This window comes from Mauremys mutica, chromosome 11 (genome assembly GCF_020497125.1).
Source record: "Mauremys mutica isolate MM-2020 ecotype Southern chromosome 11, ASM2049712v1, whole genome shotgun sequence".
NCBI classification, from domain to species: Eukaryota; Metazoa; Chordata; order Testudines; family Geoemydidae; genus Mauremys; species Mauremys mutica.
In genome coordinates this window covers 32,627,492-32,643,220 of record NC_059082.1, presented here as the reverse complement: position 1 = coordinate 32,643,220, position 15,729 = coordinate 32,627,492, and the positions used below count along the sequence as shown (strand labels likewise).

Sequence of the window (15,729 nt, the reverse complement as noted above, 5' to 3'; positions counted from 1 at the left end):
GGTGTTTTGATGTTTCACATTGCTTTTTTTGGTTTATGTACACATTAGTTACTTTCTGAGGACAAATGTTACTTTCTGAGGTGGGAGGGATAGCTCAGTGGTTTGCTAAACCTGCTAAACCTAGGGTTGTGAGTTCAATCCTTGAGGGGGCCTCTTAGGGATCTGGGGCAAAATCAGTACTTGGTCCTGCTAGTGAAGGCAGAGGGCTGGACTCAATGACCTTTCAGGATCCCTTCCAGTTCTATGAGATAGGTATCTCCATATATTATTATTATAAATCTTTGTAAGTTTCAGTTTGCAAAGGAGCATCTTAATTAAATTTACTGATTTTTTGTACATGATGTATAGTTCATATTTTCTTTTCGAAATTTGTGAAAATATTTAATGAGACATATTCATTTTTATCATAGATCAAGAATCATTTCTCTGTCCCATTTACAATCTACAAGTTTGTCAGCGATGTTAGACTGCTGGAGCCAATAGGAGTATCTAAGCCTGAAGAGGAATTCCATGTTCCTTTAGATTCATACAGGTACGCTTATTCTGTTATGCCAAATCTTAAAATGTGTGGTGTGAAATTACCATTATTTGAATCAAATTTTTTTTTTGCCAACTCAGTCCATTAGTCTTACTAGGTACCACTCATACTCATCTTGTGCTGGGCTTTTGTCATGATTGAATTGACAAAAGCCAAATGATATTTATTTTTTTAAATAATGATATAATGCAACTGAGTGCATTTTTTAAAAAGCCCCCAAAATAGTAGTCATGAAGAGCAAATGGCCTCTCAAAATGGTCGCAGTTTACATTTGTGCAGTTACTTGTATTGCACGAACACAACCATGGTTATTAGTCATATTTTGTGAACAATTACACCATTTGCCTAATCATAACTGCATTTGCAAATCTAACTTTTTTTATACATCTGACCTGAAATAACGAGCAATGAGAGGAGATTTTCTAAGATCCAGGGATAAAGTCAATCCATTATCTTTGGTAGGGATGGTATAGCATTTACATGCTTTTTCATTGAAACATTTTGTCTTTTTAGGTTGTATTTTTGAATCATTGTTTATTATTTCTATTGTTTACTTTCTCCTCCCCAATTTTTAACTCCTTTTTTTCCTTTATAGTGTATCTTACTTACAATGTGTTTATATTCAGTTGTTGATGTTTGTTGTGAATTTCAGTGCTTTGAGACTTGAGAGAATGTAGAAGCTTCTAAACACTTGCATGTCAGTGCAATTCTGGTCTAAAACTGATGGGATATTAGATCTGTGAGCCTTACTTAAGCAGAAATTTCAAAAGGTGACAGATGATTTTGGCAGGGGCAGATAGGTTCTCATCTGAGTCTCCAATGTCCATATTTTCGTTGAGGTCTCCAGGTGTCACAGTTCATTTAACCTTCTGTCGTCCTGTGTCTGGTGAAACACTCATCAAGATGAATGATATATCCAAAGAATCAAAGGCTAAACCAAAATTAAACAGTGGAATCCGAGTCAGACCTAATTAGAAATAAACTGCATTTTGTGTCTCATAAGGACTCCGTTTAACCCATCAGTTTCTATTGGCTTTACAAAATTTAGCGTTCATAGATTCTAAGCATCCCAGAATCACATTATTACTTTTGCCCACAGTGTCTCACTGGGAGCTCATGTTAAGCTGATTACCTATCTCAACTGCAGAATCTTTTTTTAGAATCACTGCTTCCCAGAGTAGTATCCCCAATCCTGTACATATCGACTATGTTCTTTGTTTCCCAGATGTATATGTTTACATTTAGCTGTATTAAAACATACATTTGCTTGCATCCAGTTTACCGAGTGACCTAGATCCCTCTGAATCAGTGGCCTGTTCTCTTCATTATTTACGGCTGCCCCAATTTTTGTGTCATCTGCAAATTGTATCAGTGATGATGTTAAGTTTCCTTCCAGGTCCTCAATAAAAATGTTCAATAGCATAGAGCTAAGAACCAGTCCCTGTGGGACCCCACTGAACACAGACATGTTCAATGACGAGTTCCCATTTACAATTATATTTTGAGACCTATCAATTAGCCAGGTTTTAATCTGTTTAATGTGTGTTATGTTAATTTTATATTGTTCTGGTTTTGTAAGAAAATGCCACATGGTATCAAGTCAAACATTTTATAGAAGTCTGTTAAATAAACATTATTATCTTAATCAACCAAACTTGTCATCTCATCAAAAAAAGATATCAGGTTAGTTTGACAGGATCTAGTATCCATAAACCCATGCTGATTTGCATTAACTACATTATCCTACTTCAGTTCTTTATTGGATTGCCCTATCAGCTGCTCCAATATCTTCCCCAGGATTGATGTCAAGCTGAAGGGTGTCTACTTAGCCACTTCATCCGATTAGACCTTTTGAAAAGTTGGCACGTTAGCTTTCTTCCAATCTTCTGTCCCCAGTGCTCCAAGACATGTTAAAAATCAGTGTTAATGGTCCAGTGAGCTCCTCACCCAGCTCTTTAAAAACTGTTGGGTGCAAAAATGTGTAACTTTAGTAGCTGCTGTTTAACATCCTCCAGAGGTACTAGTGGAATGGAGAGAGTGTTACCATTCCCTGATGAGGCTATATCATGTTTAGTCCCCAGATACAGAACAGAAATATTTATTTAACACTTCTACCTTTTCTGCATTATTATTGATGATTCTATCATTTCCATCTAATAATGGGCCCATACCATTGTTGGGATTCTTGTTGTTCCTAATATATTTTAAAAACTCCTTATTATACTTAACTCAGCTGGACATAGATTTTTTTCCTTGTATCTATCCCTTGGCTTTCTTGATCAACTTTCTACAATTCCTAACTTCTGCTTTATATTTGTTACTATCAGCTTCCTCTTTCTTCCCTTTGCTGTATTTTTTTTAACAGCTGCCTTCCTTTTCCCTCTAAACCAGGTCAGTTTATTGCCAACACTGCCTTCTTCCTCGGTTGCGGGATTGTGGCTTTTTGGGTGTCTAGTAAGGTGTTCTTAATTGATTGCCAATTATTATGCACATTTTTCTCATTAAACTCTTCCTCCCAGGTGATTGGGCTCATAATTGTTTTCAACTTTGTGAAATTGACACTCTTAAAGAACCAAGTATACATATTACTGGTCTGGACTTTATTCTGCTTGCATGTTATAAATGTGATCGACTCATGATGACTTGTATGTAAGCTACCATTAATTTTTAGTTCTTCTTTGAGTGCTTGTTCATGTTGATTCCAATCAGGTGTGCTCATGCCACGTGCACGGTTGTTGGAAACTTTTTCCCTTAGCAGCTTCTGTCGGGTTGGCTAGGGAGTGCCCTGGAGTGGCGCCTTCATGGTGCTCAATATATCACCTTGCTGATGTGACCCCCCCCCCTTCAGTTCCTTCTTATTGTCCATGGCGGCACTGGAACTATGTCTCGCTTGCTTTGAAAGTGCTCCCTTTGCCTAGTTACTTGTTCTTCTTCTCGGTTTATTGTTTTGTAGTTGTTAGTTGTAGTGTTAGGGTAGGTCTATACTTACCCGCTGGGTCGACGCGTAGAGTTTGACTTCTCGGAGTTCGAACTATCGCGTCTAATCTAGACGCGATAGTTCGAACTCAGAATGCGCTCCCGTCGACTCCGGAACTCCACCACCGCGAACGGCGGTGGCGGAGTCGACGGGGGAGCCGCGGACTTCGATCCCGTGGCGTCTGGACAGGTGAGTAGTTCGAACTAATGTAGTTCAACTTCAGCTACGCTATTTGCGTAGCTGAAGTCGCGTACCTTAGTTCGACCCCCCCACCCTAGTGTAGACCAGGCCTTAGTGTAGTTGTAGTTTCGTTACTATAGAGGGTGTGAGCGGGATAGTTTTCACCTCTTCACCATTTTGGGGGCTCTGGGGCATGCCGCGAGCCCACGGCTTTAAGGCTTGCAGCATATGCCACAAATCTATGCCAAACAGTGACCCCTATGACTCTTGTCTGAGGTGTCCGGGGGAAACATATCAGTCTGAGCATTGCAAGATTTGCAAGGTGTTTAAACCCAGGACCAACAAGGAGCGGGTTTTCCATTTGAGGCAGCTGCTCATGGACCGCCAAGGCTCGGGACTGAGCTCCTCAGTGCAGGGCGCTCCGGTGTCTGTCTGCAATTCGGTGCTGAGGAAGGACTCTACTGCAGGAGACCCTCGGCACTGGTGATCTCCGGCACCGCAAAAAGGTGCAGCGCCCCAGCACTGCTCCACTTCTCTGGTGCCTCACAATTGCAAAAAGCTTGAGAGAGTACGCTTCCCTCACAGAACTCCCGGACTGCCAGGGGACACTTTCCAGCATCCACGCAAAGACCCGGCTCCCAGGCAGCATGAGTCGGTGCCATCAACCCCGGCGCCCCAGAAGGCACCATTGTCTGGAACGAAGTGACTCTCCAGCAGGGCACGGCCAGGTGGAGGTATTGGAGCCACCTTCCACCCCGGACATAAAGGACAAGCCTCTGGTACCGGTGAGACTGGCACCGTCCAGCGGCAAGCCTGCAATGATGCAGCGCTCTCAGTCACTGGACTGGCATCATGCCCGGCACCACTCCTGATCACCATTGCCACATCATTCTCCAGCACCATGTTCAGTGGGAACATGCCTGGCACTGGGGGCGCAGTGCTCCATCTTCCCGGCACCAAGCACGCATTGGCACCGATCCATAATACTCTCACAAGCAGAACCAGAGTGCAGAAGCCGATTGCCATCACGACAGGCAGCACCGGTCATCGGCAAGATCATCGTGGCGCCGGTCCCCTGCTTCTTCCTTGCAGCACCGATGGCTGACACATGGGGCCTGAGCACAGCCATGGTCTTTGCCCTTGGATTCTTAAGACTCTCTGATAGAGACTCCTGCTATTCGAGGCGCAGTCAGCACAGGTTGAGCAGGTGCCAAAGGGACGTGCATGCGGCTTGGCAGCCACAGTGGCAACCCCCTGCGCAATGGCATTTTTGGACCCACTGGGCTTACCATCAGGCCCCGGGTACCCCTTCCAGAAGATCTAGATTGGTGACCTTGGGACGCTTTCCTTCCCAGTCACCTAAGGATAGACCTGCTCCGGGGAGCTGAAGCAACCCTATCTCCCAGAAGTGTGGAATGAGCTTGCAGACCATCTCAGCAGGTCGTTTCGCGACCATGAGTGGTCCAACTGTCATCATACATTCCATCTTCCAAAGGTGGGGATTTCCTCAGGTAGATCTCTTTGCCACCAAGAGCAACAGGAAGTGCCCAACATTCTGTTATTTCCAGAAACACAGCCCGGGCTCCATCTCGGACATGTTCATGCTTCCCTGGGGAGGCTGCCTCATGTATGCCTTCCCGCCGATCCCACTCATCCACAAGGTGCTCCTCAAGATCTGCAGAGACAAAGCAGAGGTGATTCTGCTGGCCTCAGCATGGCCATGCCAACATTGGTACACTATGCTTCTGGAACTGTCAGTGGACACCCCGATCGCACTGCCGTTCAACCCCAATCTGATCACACATGACCATGGTTGCCTCCTTCACCTGGACCTCCAGTCCCTTCACCTCATGGCTTGGAAGTTTCATGGGTAAACCCTATGGAGCTCCAGTGCTTGGAACAGGTGAGGGAGGTACTGCTTGGTAGCAGGAAACCTTCCATCAGAGCCACTTACATAGCTAAGTGGAAAAGGTTCTCGTGGTGGTGTGAGCAGTGCCCCACGCAGCCCCATTAAGCATCTATACCACTCATGCTTGAGTATATATTACACCTGAAACAGCGAGGGTTGGCAGGTTCATCCATCAGGGTGCACTTTACGGCCATTTTGGCATTTCACCCAGGAGAGCCGGGGCACTTTGCATTTGTGATCACTGGTACCTGCTTGGGATCTCCATCTGGTCCTCTCCAGATTAATGGGGGCCCCGTTTGAACTACTGGCAACATGCTCCCTTCTATACCTCTCGTGGAAGGTGGCATTCCTGGTTGCCATCACATCAGCCAGGAGGGTGTCTGAGTTACACTAATCTCTGACGCTCCCTACACGGTCTTCCATAAGGATAAAGTACAACTCAGGCCTCACCCAGCCTTCCTGCCCAAGGTGGTGTCTCAGTTCCACATTGACCAAGATATCTTTCTGCCAGTCTTCAAGCCACATGCTAGTGCGCAGGAGCAGAGGCTTCACTCCCAAATGTCGGGAGAACACTAGCATTCTACATCGAGTGCACAAAGCCATTAGGAAGTTGAATCAACTGGTCATAGCGGTGGCAGACCAGATGAAGGAACGTCCGGTCTTCTCACAATGCATCTCTTACTGGATCACGGACTGTATCCGTACCTGCTGCAAGCTGGCCTAGGTCCCAGCCCTGGCGATTACAGCCCACTCAACAAGAGCATAAGCCTCATCAGCCACCCTCCTGGCCCAGGTGCCCATCCAGGAGATCTGCAGAGTGGCAACCTGGTCTTCTGTGCACATGTTTACCACCCACTATGCCATCACCCGGCATGCCAGAGAGGATGCAGCTTCAGCAGTGTGATTCTCCAGTCAGTGATTCCTTAACTCCAACTGCACCTCTGAGGAGAGTTTGAGAATCACCTGTTTGGAATTGACATGAACAAGCACTCAAAGAAGAAAAAACAGTTACTCACCTTTTCGTAACTGTTCTTTGAGATGTGTTCACATCTATTCCAATTCTGAAGCCCTACCCGCCTTCCCCTCTGTTGGAGTAGCAGACAAGAAGAAACTGAAGGGGGGTTGGGTCAGCAGGGTCATATATTGAGCACCATGAAGGTGCCACTCCAGGGGGCTCCCTAGCCTATCTGACGGGAGCTGCTAAGGGAAAAAGTTTGCGACAACCGCACACGCGGTACACGCACACATGATTGGAATGGACATGAACAACACATCTTGAAAAACAACAGTTATGAGAAGGTGAGTACCCATTTTTTCTGTGATCAGTTCCTCTTTATCTATTAGGACAAGGTCTAATATAGAATTCTCCTGCATTCATTCTCCTGCAACACCTTGTTTTCATCCAGGTTACAAACACTAAAGAATTGATCATCTTATTATAAATATTTCTCATACTGTTAATAAGGTTGTCTATGAATGTCCAGGAACGTGGTTGATTACATTATTCTTTCTGATAATCCTAGTGCACTATTTTTCATTGCATAAAGCGTTAATCAGTTTGGGATTTCAGAGCTTTTCGGTTACTCGGTGTGATTAGGTTATTCTATTTAAGTTTCATCTAAAATTAAATGTGTTTGTGAAGACTCTATTGGTGTTTTTTGTCCCCCCCCCCCTCCATGTAGGTGTCGTCTATTTATTCAACCAACAGGGATCTTAGAAGGTCAATTTAAAGAATCCACAACTTATATTGCCTGGAGAGAAGAGCTTCATAAAAGCAGTGAAGTGAGATGTATGTTACAGTGCCCTTCTGCCGAAGTAAGCTTCTTGCCTCTAATAGTCACAACAATTGCTGTTCCTGATCAACTAAACTTTATTGCAACGTCCGGGGAGGACTGGGATCCAGCCTACATTATCCATCTTTACCCAACGCTCACTTTGAGGAATCTTCTGCCATACTCTTTGAGATATTTACTTGAGGTATGGAATTTAAGCAATTGTGACTTTTTTTAAAATAAAGTTAAGGAAAACATTCAATGATTTCCATCTATAAACAGAAGATATTAAGTTATATATTCTATGGACTACATTGGCTCTTGGATTCTAGGGCAAGGGATGTAAGCTGGAGTCTTCCTTCATCCCAAGTCAGTCTGAGTGCTCTTGCATGGTGAGACTTAGTACCCAGAGACAGTTGAAGTTGTTGTGTTGCCATCCACCTGGAGTAACAAGGGTTAGGGACCAGGTTTTTCTAGAGGATCAAATATTGTTCATACAAGGAACATTGTTCCCCACTTGTACCTTAGTTTAGTGCCAAGAAGAACCATATTGCTAAATGTCAAAACTGATGGACACCAGTTTTTTTTTTTCCTGGCTGTTAATTTAGGTCTTCATGATGGCCATCTATAACATTTAACTTGGCTAGAAATGTGAAGAAGTTAGTGGCTTTCTTGATAATTTCCCCTTCCCCACTTTCTTGATGAGATGACATGGAAAAGCATTTCCAGTATCACATCGGAGGAGGACAGACTTCCATAAAGTATAGTAGGACAATAACCTCCCATCCTTTCCCCCCCAATCCACTGTGCACTCATGTGCTCTCCTTCCCATCCTTCCCAAAATCCCAAACAAACAAGAAAAAGCCCACCCAAAAAACCACCCAAATACTTTTAGCTCTGTAGCAAAAATATTGCAGAAGTAAGAAAATTTGGTCTTGAATTGTTTTTGTTTTTTGTTTTGTAAGAGATTAAGACCTCTGAAAGAATGAAATCCTCTTAAGCTTTTGTACAGCAGTAGACAGCCTAAAATGACTGCTGTGAGGTGTTTCAGTCTCCTGGCCTAAAGAAAATTGGTATTTATCCCCTGATTGACCAAGAAGCAACCTGGTGTTCATCGCACACATTTCTGAGGCATTAAAGAGCACTTGTTAGTGTTTATTTCTGGTATCGCCAGCTGATTTGTGTGTCCTGGCTTCATTTATGAGAGGTAAAATGCATTAATTGCATCTGATCACCATAGGCCCATTTTAGGGCTTCAGAATACTACTACAGAATACCACTACTATATTAGTCCCAAACTAGGAGAGTCTTTGGATGGACAGGTAATTATCAGACAATAAACTGAGTTTCTGAGAGAGCTCCTGGATCATGGATGTGCCACAAATTTGCCCAATTAAGTTGTTTATATAGTTAATCATGGTAGTTACTAAAAAAACCTTTGTATGTAGAACTGGTTGCTAGAGTAATTTCTCTCGAAAAACTTGTGACAGGTTGACTGGAAGGTCATGCTTGGATCCAAAATTGTAACAGGAGTGTAATACCGTATGGAGAGAAAAGTGAAGAACAATTGTTGTCCCCAGGCAGGGGATCCTCTCACAGAAACAAATAGCTCTCAATTTGTGAAACTAAACTTGTTTGTTCTAGTAGTTGGAGGAAAAGACCTAGTTAGCTCGCAGATCTGCCATGGGTTTTATGTGTAACTTGAGGCAAGTTAATTTAGCTACTGTGATACCTGTAAAATACCTCTTTAACTGTGAAATAGCTGAATGAAAGGGTTTGTATAAGAATCCCCTTGTTGACAGTTTGATCTGTTTAGGTTTTGAAACCAGATTAAATTTGTAAGTGTCTTTTCTCCATCGGCCATACTGAATTCTGAAACACTGAGTTTGGACTTTAGACCAGGGTTTCTCAAACAGGGGTCGCTGCTTGTGTAGGGAAAGCCCCTGGCGGGCCGGGCCGGTGTGTTTACTTGCCCAGTCTGCAGGTCCGGCGGATCGTGGCTCCCACTGGCTGCGGATCGCTGCTCCGGGCCAATGGGAGCCACTGGAAGCGGCGGCCAGTATGTCCCTCAGCCCGTGCCGCTTCCAGCAGCGACCCCTGTTTGAGAAACCCTGCTTTAGACAAATATAGCTATTAAGAGAATGTTTGAAATAATATGATGATTAATCATTATGCTATAATATATTGGCTTGTCCCTGAATTCTTAAGGCTTCCTGTGTACAGTGGGCAGTCATGATGGCCCTGTACTGTGTGTCTGTAATCAAAGATATCCCTTAGTGGAAACTCTAGGGTCAAGTGAACAGGTAAGACTTAAAGTGGAATATAAGCTATTGCACTCTTTTTATAGTAACCGCTGTTCAATACTGTATAGTTCTTACCAGTAAAGCTCTTAAAAATTGTTTGTTTTATTTTAGGGAACCGCAGAAGCGCATGAGTTGCTAGAAGGGAGTGCTGCAGATGTTCTTCACTCAAGAATCAGTGGGGAAATAATGGAGTTAGTTCTGATAAAATATCAGGGTAAAAACTGGAATGGACATTTTAGAGTCCATGATGGGCTGCCAGAATTTTTTCCTGTGTGTTTTACCGCCAATTCCACAGATACGATGACAATAGATGTCTATATACATGTTAGGCGAGTTGGTAGCCGTATGATCCTGTCTGTGTTCAGTCCTTATTGGATAATCAATAAGACTTCCCGGGTTCTGCAGTATCGTGCTGAAGATATACATGTGAAACACCCAGCAGATTACAGGGACACTATCCTGTTTTCCTTTAAGAAAAGGAACATTTTTAGTAAAAACAAGGTATGCTACCTAATTTCTTTTAAAATATCCTCAAGTGAGGAATTATTTAACTTTTGACATTATTCATGCTTGGCCTTGAAATTCTTACCCTGCTTCAGTATCAATACTTGTTTAAAAAAATCTGTCAATATAACATCTGTATTTTTGTGGTTTTGTTTAAATTTAGCTCTCCTTTTGGGAAAAGAAACACTAGTTTATTTCTGTCTTGCCTCTTTCTCTTCCCAAAATCTCGGGAAGGTTGGGGAAACAAGGGAGCAACTTGTACAGGCAGCATAGCGTTAGTTCATCCTGCACTGATATAATCTGTATCACAGGGGTAGCCGTGTTAGTCTGGATCTGTAAAAGCAGCAAAGAATCCTGTGGCACCTTATAGACTAACAGACGTTTTGGAGCATGAGCTTTCATGGGTGAATACGAAGTGGGTATTCACCCACGAAAGCTCATGCTCCAAAACGTCTGTTAGTCTATAAGGTGCCACAGGATTCTTTGCTGCTGATATAATGTGGAGTTCAACTTTTAAAAAAAGGAAATACAAAATGTTGGAAAATGTGAAGCAGTGCTAATGTTGTATGTACAAAAATTATAATAAATAGAGTTGTAATTTTGAAGAGGAAATTGTATCTTATTATGGGGTTTTGAGCCACCAGAAGGCAATAAAAGCATCTATTTGATTTCTTATTTATTAGATTTGAAGAGAAGTATATTAAGTGGGAGGGTGGACAGGTGAGATAGTTGCTTGCTTTTGATTTTTAAGGCTATCGTTTCTCTCACAGCTGTTTAGAGTCAGTCAATTTAACAGAAGTTCGCTAGGCAAAGGGGTTTGGGTGATGAACATCCCATTAGTTCCTTGTCTGAGGGTACATTCTGTTAAATATGTTAGTCATGATCTTTTAAAAAAAAAAAGGTGTTTCTGTGACAAAATAAATGAAACAATTTGTTAGTATTACTCTTTTTTTTCATATCTTTTTGGATTATGTAGGCCTTTAGTCCTGGATGTTGCATCTTTAAATTGTCAGCAATAAGTGAAGACTGGTCTGGACAGCATCTTTTGGTTATTACCCTGACCTTTAAATAGAGACCATAATCATTTATATATTTTCTTCTCCCTCTTTATCTACATGCTGTGGTCACTAAGGGCTACCAGGGCAGATGGCATATTTGGTTTTGTGTTTTCTTCTATTGATCACCTATCTTCTGATGTAGTGAACCTCTTTGCCAGAGCCTGAGTATTTTGCGGTTTTAGGAACCCAGCTAGCTGGAATTGCAGCAGTGAAACTGGGTGACTTTGCTAGTAATACATCACAGGTGGGATTTTCAAAAGCTTATGACCTAGGCGTTGGTGCCATTACACAGTTGGGCTAGATGTTTAATATAATACAGTATGGATAATCTTGCTATCATCATATGAACTTTTTAAGTTTTTTTAAATTTACATAAAAATGCTTTTTCTTCTGTAGATCCAATTATGTATTTCAACTAGTTCATGGTCCACTAGCTTCTCCCTTGATACTGTAGGAAGTTACGGATGTGTGAAGTGCCCAGGCAATGACAGGGACTATCTGGTAAGGCCTACTTTCTGTATTTGTTTAGTATAGTAATTTGATACAAATAAGTTTAACAAAAGCCAATTTGATATTTCTTCTATATTTCTTGGGTACATTGGTTTATTAACATTATCACACTAGTATGCAAAATGCCACATAGTTTGATGTTTGGTGGCCAGTAGTTAGGCCACCTGGGGATTTAGGCCTAGTTTATGAAAAAAGATGTTTAAATATTTGGACATGGTGAGGTTTACCTTTTCAAAAATGGACATGCCATCTCAGATAAGTTAGAGACACAGATGATCAAGTTGTAAATACTTGATTCATTTGTACAGTGCCTTCTACAGAGAATCCTGGTTCGTGACTGGGACTCCTAGGTGCTACAAATAATAAATACACAAATAATTAATAGTACATATACACTTAATTTTGTTTGTCAGTCTTTGAAATATCAGATTCAGACTATATACAGTGGTTATCTTAAAAAAAAAAATCAGGAAACTAAATAACATTACCTTGTTTGCAGATATTGAAATAACCATCCTAGGGGCAAAATGGAAACATTTATAGGGAGACTACAAACATTTCCTTTTAAAGATAAACTTTATCTTTCTAATCAAACCAAAACCACTTAATCCCTTTTTTAATGGCCCTTCAGAACCCCCCCCCAACCTCCGCCCCCGTCCTGTTAAGCCCAGATTGACCCCTGGTTATTTTCCATTTTTTCATCTCTTGATCTGTTCATCTGGGCTAAGTCCAAAGCCTGTCACTTTTCTCCCAACAGCATTTTGAAAGTCTGACCTTCCCCCACTCCCTCCCATGTTGATCAAGCCATGTTTATTTCATGTCTTTATTGCAGTAATTTTATTCTCCTTGGGTTTCCCTTCTCTAAGTGAATATAAAATACCACTGCTAAAATAATCTGTGTCCATTGTATTGGGTATATCACACACTTCTTTGGAGGTACAGTCTCTGTTCCTTGGAGTTTGTGTAGTCTCTAGCACTGGTCCTACTACTGTTGAGGTCTTTGAGTATTGCTGTTAATAGGATAATAAATATGTAGAAGGAATAACTGTATGGGATCACAGAAAGGTTTACTTTTCCACTTATTTTATTTATGTCAAGCAGATGAAAATACCATGGAGAAATGGGCTGAGTTTAATCAAGTTACTTTCATTCAACAGGTTGGAGTTAGCATCAAAATGAGTAGTTTTAATCTCACCAGGATAGTTACCTTAACTCCATTCTACACCATAGCAAACAATTCTTCTCTGGAGCTGGAAGTTGGAGAAATCAAGTCTAATGGCTCTCATAACTGGAATTATTTCTCATCTTCAGAGGTATTCTTTGTTTTTCTTGCTTTAGATGTTTCTAAAACAGACAGATGATTCTGTGTAAGGTAAAATATTTAGAAACAAATACTCATAATTTTGTTAAATCAGGCTGAGGTGTTTGTCAAATTAATGAAGAAAATTCAGTAGGCAGTCTGATGTAAGGTTTTTAGATCATTATAGATGGAGTAACTTAGTAAGTGACAGTGTAAATGTGTACTCCTGGATGTCGGGGGTATGGAGGGAGAGTATCTGAAAGACTAATCCATATTTGTCATTAACAAATATTTATAACAATATAGCTGAATTATCATCATGTTACATGTGTCCTTTGTTTGACTTTTTCCTCCCAGTGTCTTCCATTTTGGCCTGAAAATTTGTCTGGTAAATTATGTGTCAGAGTGGTGGGCTGTGAAAGTGCATCCGCACCATTCTTCTGTAACACACAGGACAATGGTACATTGTTAAGTCTGGAAGAGTTGGTGAGTCTTTGACTTTAAATAATATTTTCTATAATTTTGTTATATTTGTGGTGTTAACCAAGTCAGTGTAATTCCTTAGTCCCCTGCATTGAGTGCTGGCAGATTGGATTTAAAGTACCTATTGAAAAGTCAGGATGATGTAGCAGGATATGCACTTTGTGCTTATGCAGGATATTCAGTTTGTACTTTTAAAAATCCTTTTTGTTAGATGTATGAAACTAAGTGGAATTGACTTCTTCACAAGCTTATAATGAACTGCACAGCTGAATTGATCTATAAATAGAATGGTATACGTCACCTGCAATTTGTTTACTTGATTTGCAGCAAGTTTTGCTGTGATGTGTGCGCCACCTTAAAAAGAAGGGAAGATCACTTCTTCTGTATCTCAAATTCTTAAGCCATTACAACATCCTAAAGATATGTGATGTAGCATTCTTGACAAACAAATGCAAAGTTATTAGTATCAGTTTAAACATGAAACCATTTTTAGACCATAACATTTTTTAATTTTTTACTTGCATTGCATGCCACCGTGAAATTCTAGGCACATAAGTGTTGCATGCTCAAACAAGTTACTCAAAGCAGAGTTACTTTTACATATAATCAAAACCAAACACTGAATGGTTGAACAGTATGTTAGGCATATCACTCAACTGATTGTTGGGGATAATTTTGGATTGTAGATTGCTGGAGAGATGTGCTGAGGCACTTAGATTTATTTTTTTCAAATAGTTAGAAACACAGGATATGTAAGAGTGATATCTTTGACTCCCCATTTTTGGGTCCTGACCTGCAACCTGATCTAAACTCTTTGGGCTGTGTCTCTCTTTGCAAGTATTGAAGGCAGTTTGGATTTTGTTAGGCCACACCCCTTCTTTTCACAATCTTCTGTCTCTACAGTGCAAACAGAGTGTAGATTTAGTACTTCCACCTTCACTTGAAATTTTGACATAAAATTAAATTTTCAAATAGCAGAGTGTAAGTCTTCCAGTCCCTTTTTATTTCCAGTCCTCCTAGAAGATTTTCAGAAGGCACATGTTAGCTGAATAGGTCCGCCAACAGAACTCCTCACTGATAACAGGTGCCCTCCTCTCCCCCCATACCCACACTACTCCACAGAACAACAAAGTAAGCTTAAGGTAATGAGGTGTACTGTCTGTGTGGGAGAATGCTTTCTGAAGCTACATATAGCGATGTTCGACAACTGTTCTCAGGCCCCTAACCCTCACATGACTAGGGAGAGTGGCTCTGACTTTGGAAGACATATTGGATCCTCTGCTCTTCCCTATGTGAGACAAGATTCCTATGGAAAGCCTTATCAGAAGGCAAGGAAAACTTTTTCAGGCTTGATTGCTTGGGAGACTGATCCATTTACATACCCAGGAAAAGCCTTCCTCACTCCCCAAAAGACATTGACCATCCAAAGACAAAAGTGCTGACCCCTTAAAGGTGGTGGAACACATGTACAACTGTCTCTCCATTTTAGAGGATTATTTTCTCTGTGAATTAACCATTAAAGTTTTCGTTAGAATTAGTTTAACGTTGCCATACTTTACATGGGGAATGCCAACTTAAGAAGCAAGAAAGACGAAGGGTTGAATATAAGTTCTAACATCTTCAGTATTTTAAGGTGAATGTTTCAGCCAGTACACTGAAACAAATAATCTTAAAAACTATTTCAAAGATTTAACTAAAAATCAGTCAAAACCTACATTAAGGTTACATTTGTAAATAGTGTATAAAGGGTTAATAAATGGTTTAATAATTGGTTAATCATTTTCACAATTTGTTAGAGTTCAGCAGATCATTAGATAGCTTATGACTATCCACTATACATATTATGTGCATCTGTAACATGTTTACAACATACAATCATTTATAAATGGTTTATAAAGGATACATCTTAATGCAAAGTAACTCAGTTAATTTTCAGTAACTACTGTTCATATTTTATATTTAATAAACTATATACAGTGCAAGTCTTTATCTTCAACAGAATGGAGGCATACTGGTAAATGTGAACATTTCTGAAAATTCTACAGTCATAAACTTCTCAGATTACCATGAGGGAGCTGCTCCAGCTCTTATCATTAACCAGACTCCATGGGACACCCTTAAATATAAACAGAGGTATGTAAAAGTAAGAATTCTGCCATCTGTTTTTTCCAACTTTTATCCGGTTTTTACTGTTG

At 41.0% G+C, this 15,729-nt stretch overlaps 1 protein-coding gene across 1 annotated transcript in view; it reads left to right on the top strand.

The window, feature by feature from the left end:
• Nucleotides 1–15,729, top strand: part of VPS13C (vacuolar protein sorting 13 homolog C) — a 194,789-nt gene that overhangs the window by 128,763 nt on the left and 50,297 nt on the right. The window contains exons 57-63 of the mRNA XM_044979645.1: nt 411–532; nt 7,287–7,581; nt 9,791–10,180; nt 11,638–11,742; nt 12,909–13,064; nt 13,409–13,537; nt 15,534–15,667. Coding sequence (XP_044835580.1) covers nt 411–532; nt 7,287–7,581; nt 9,791–10,180; nt 11,638–11,742; nt 12,909–13,064; nt 13,409–13,537; nt 15,534–15,667 — 1,331 coding nt within the window. The remainder of the gene's footprint in view (nt 1–410; nt 533–7,286; nt 7,582–9,790; nt 10,181–11,637; nt 11,743–12,908; nt 13,065–13,408; nt 13,538–15,533; nt 15,668–15,729) is intronic.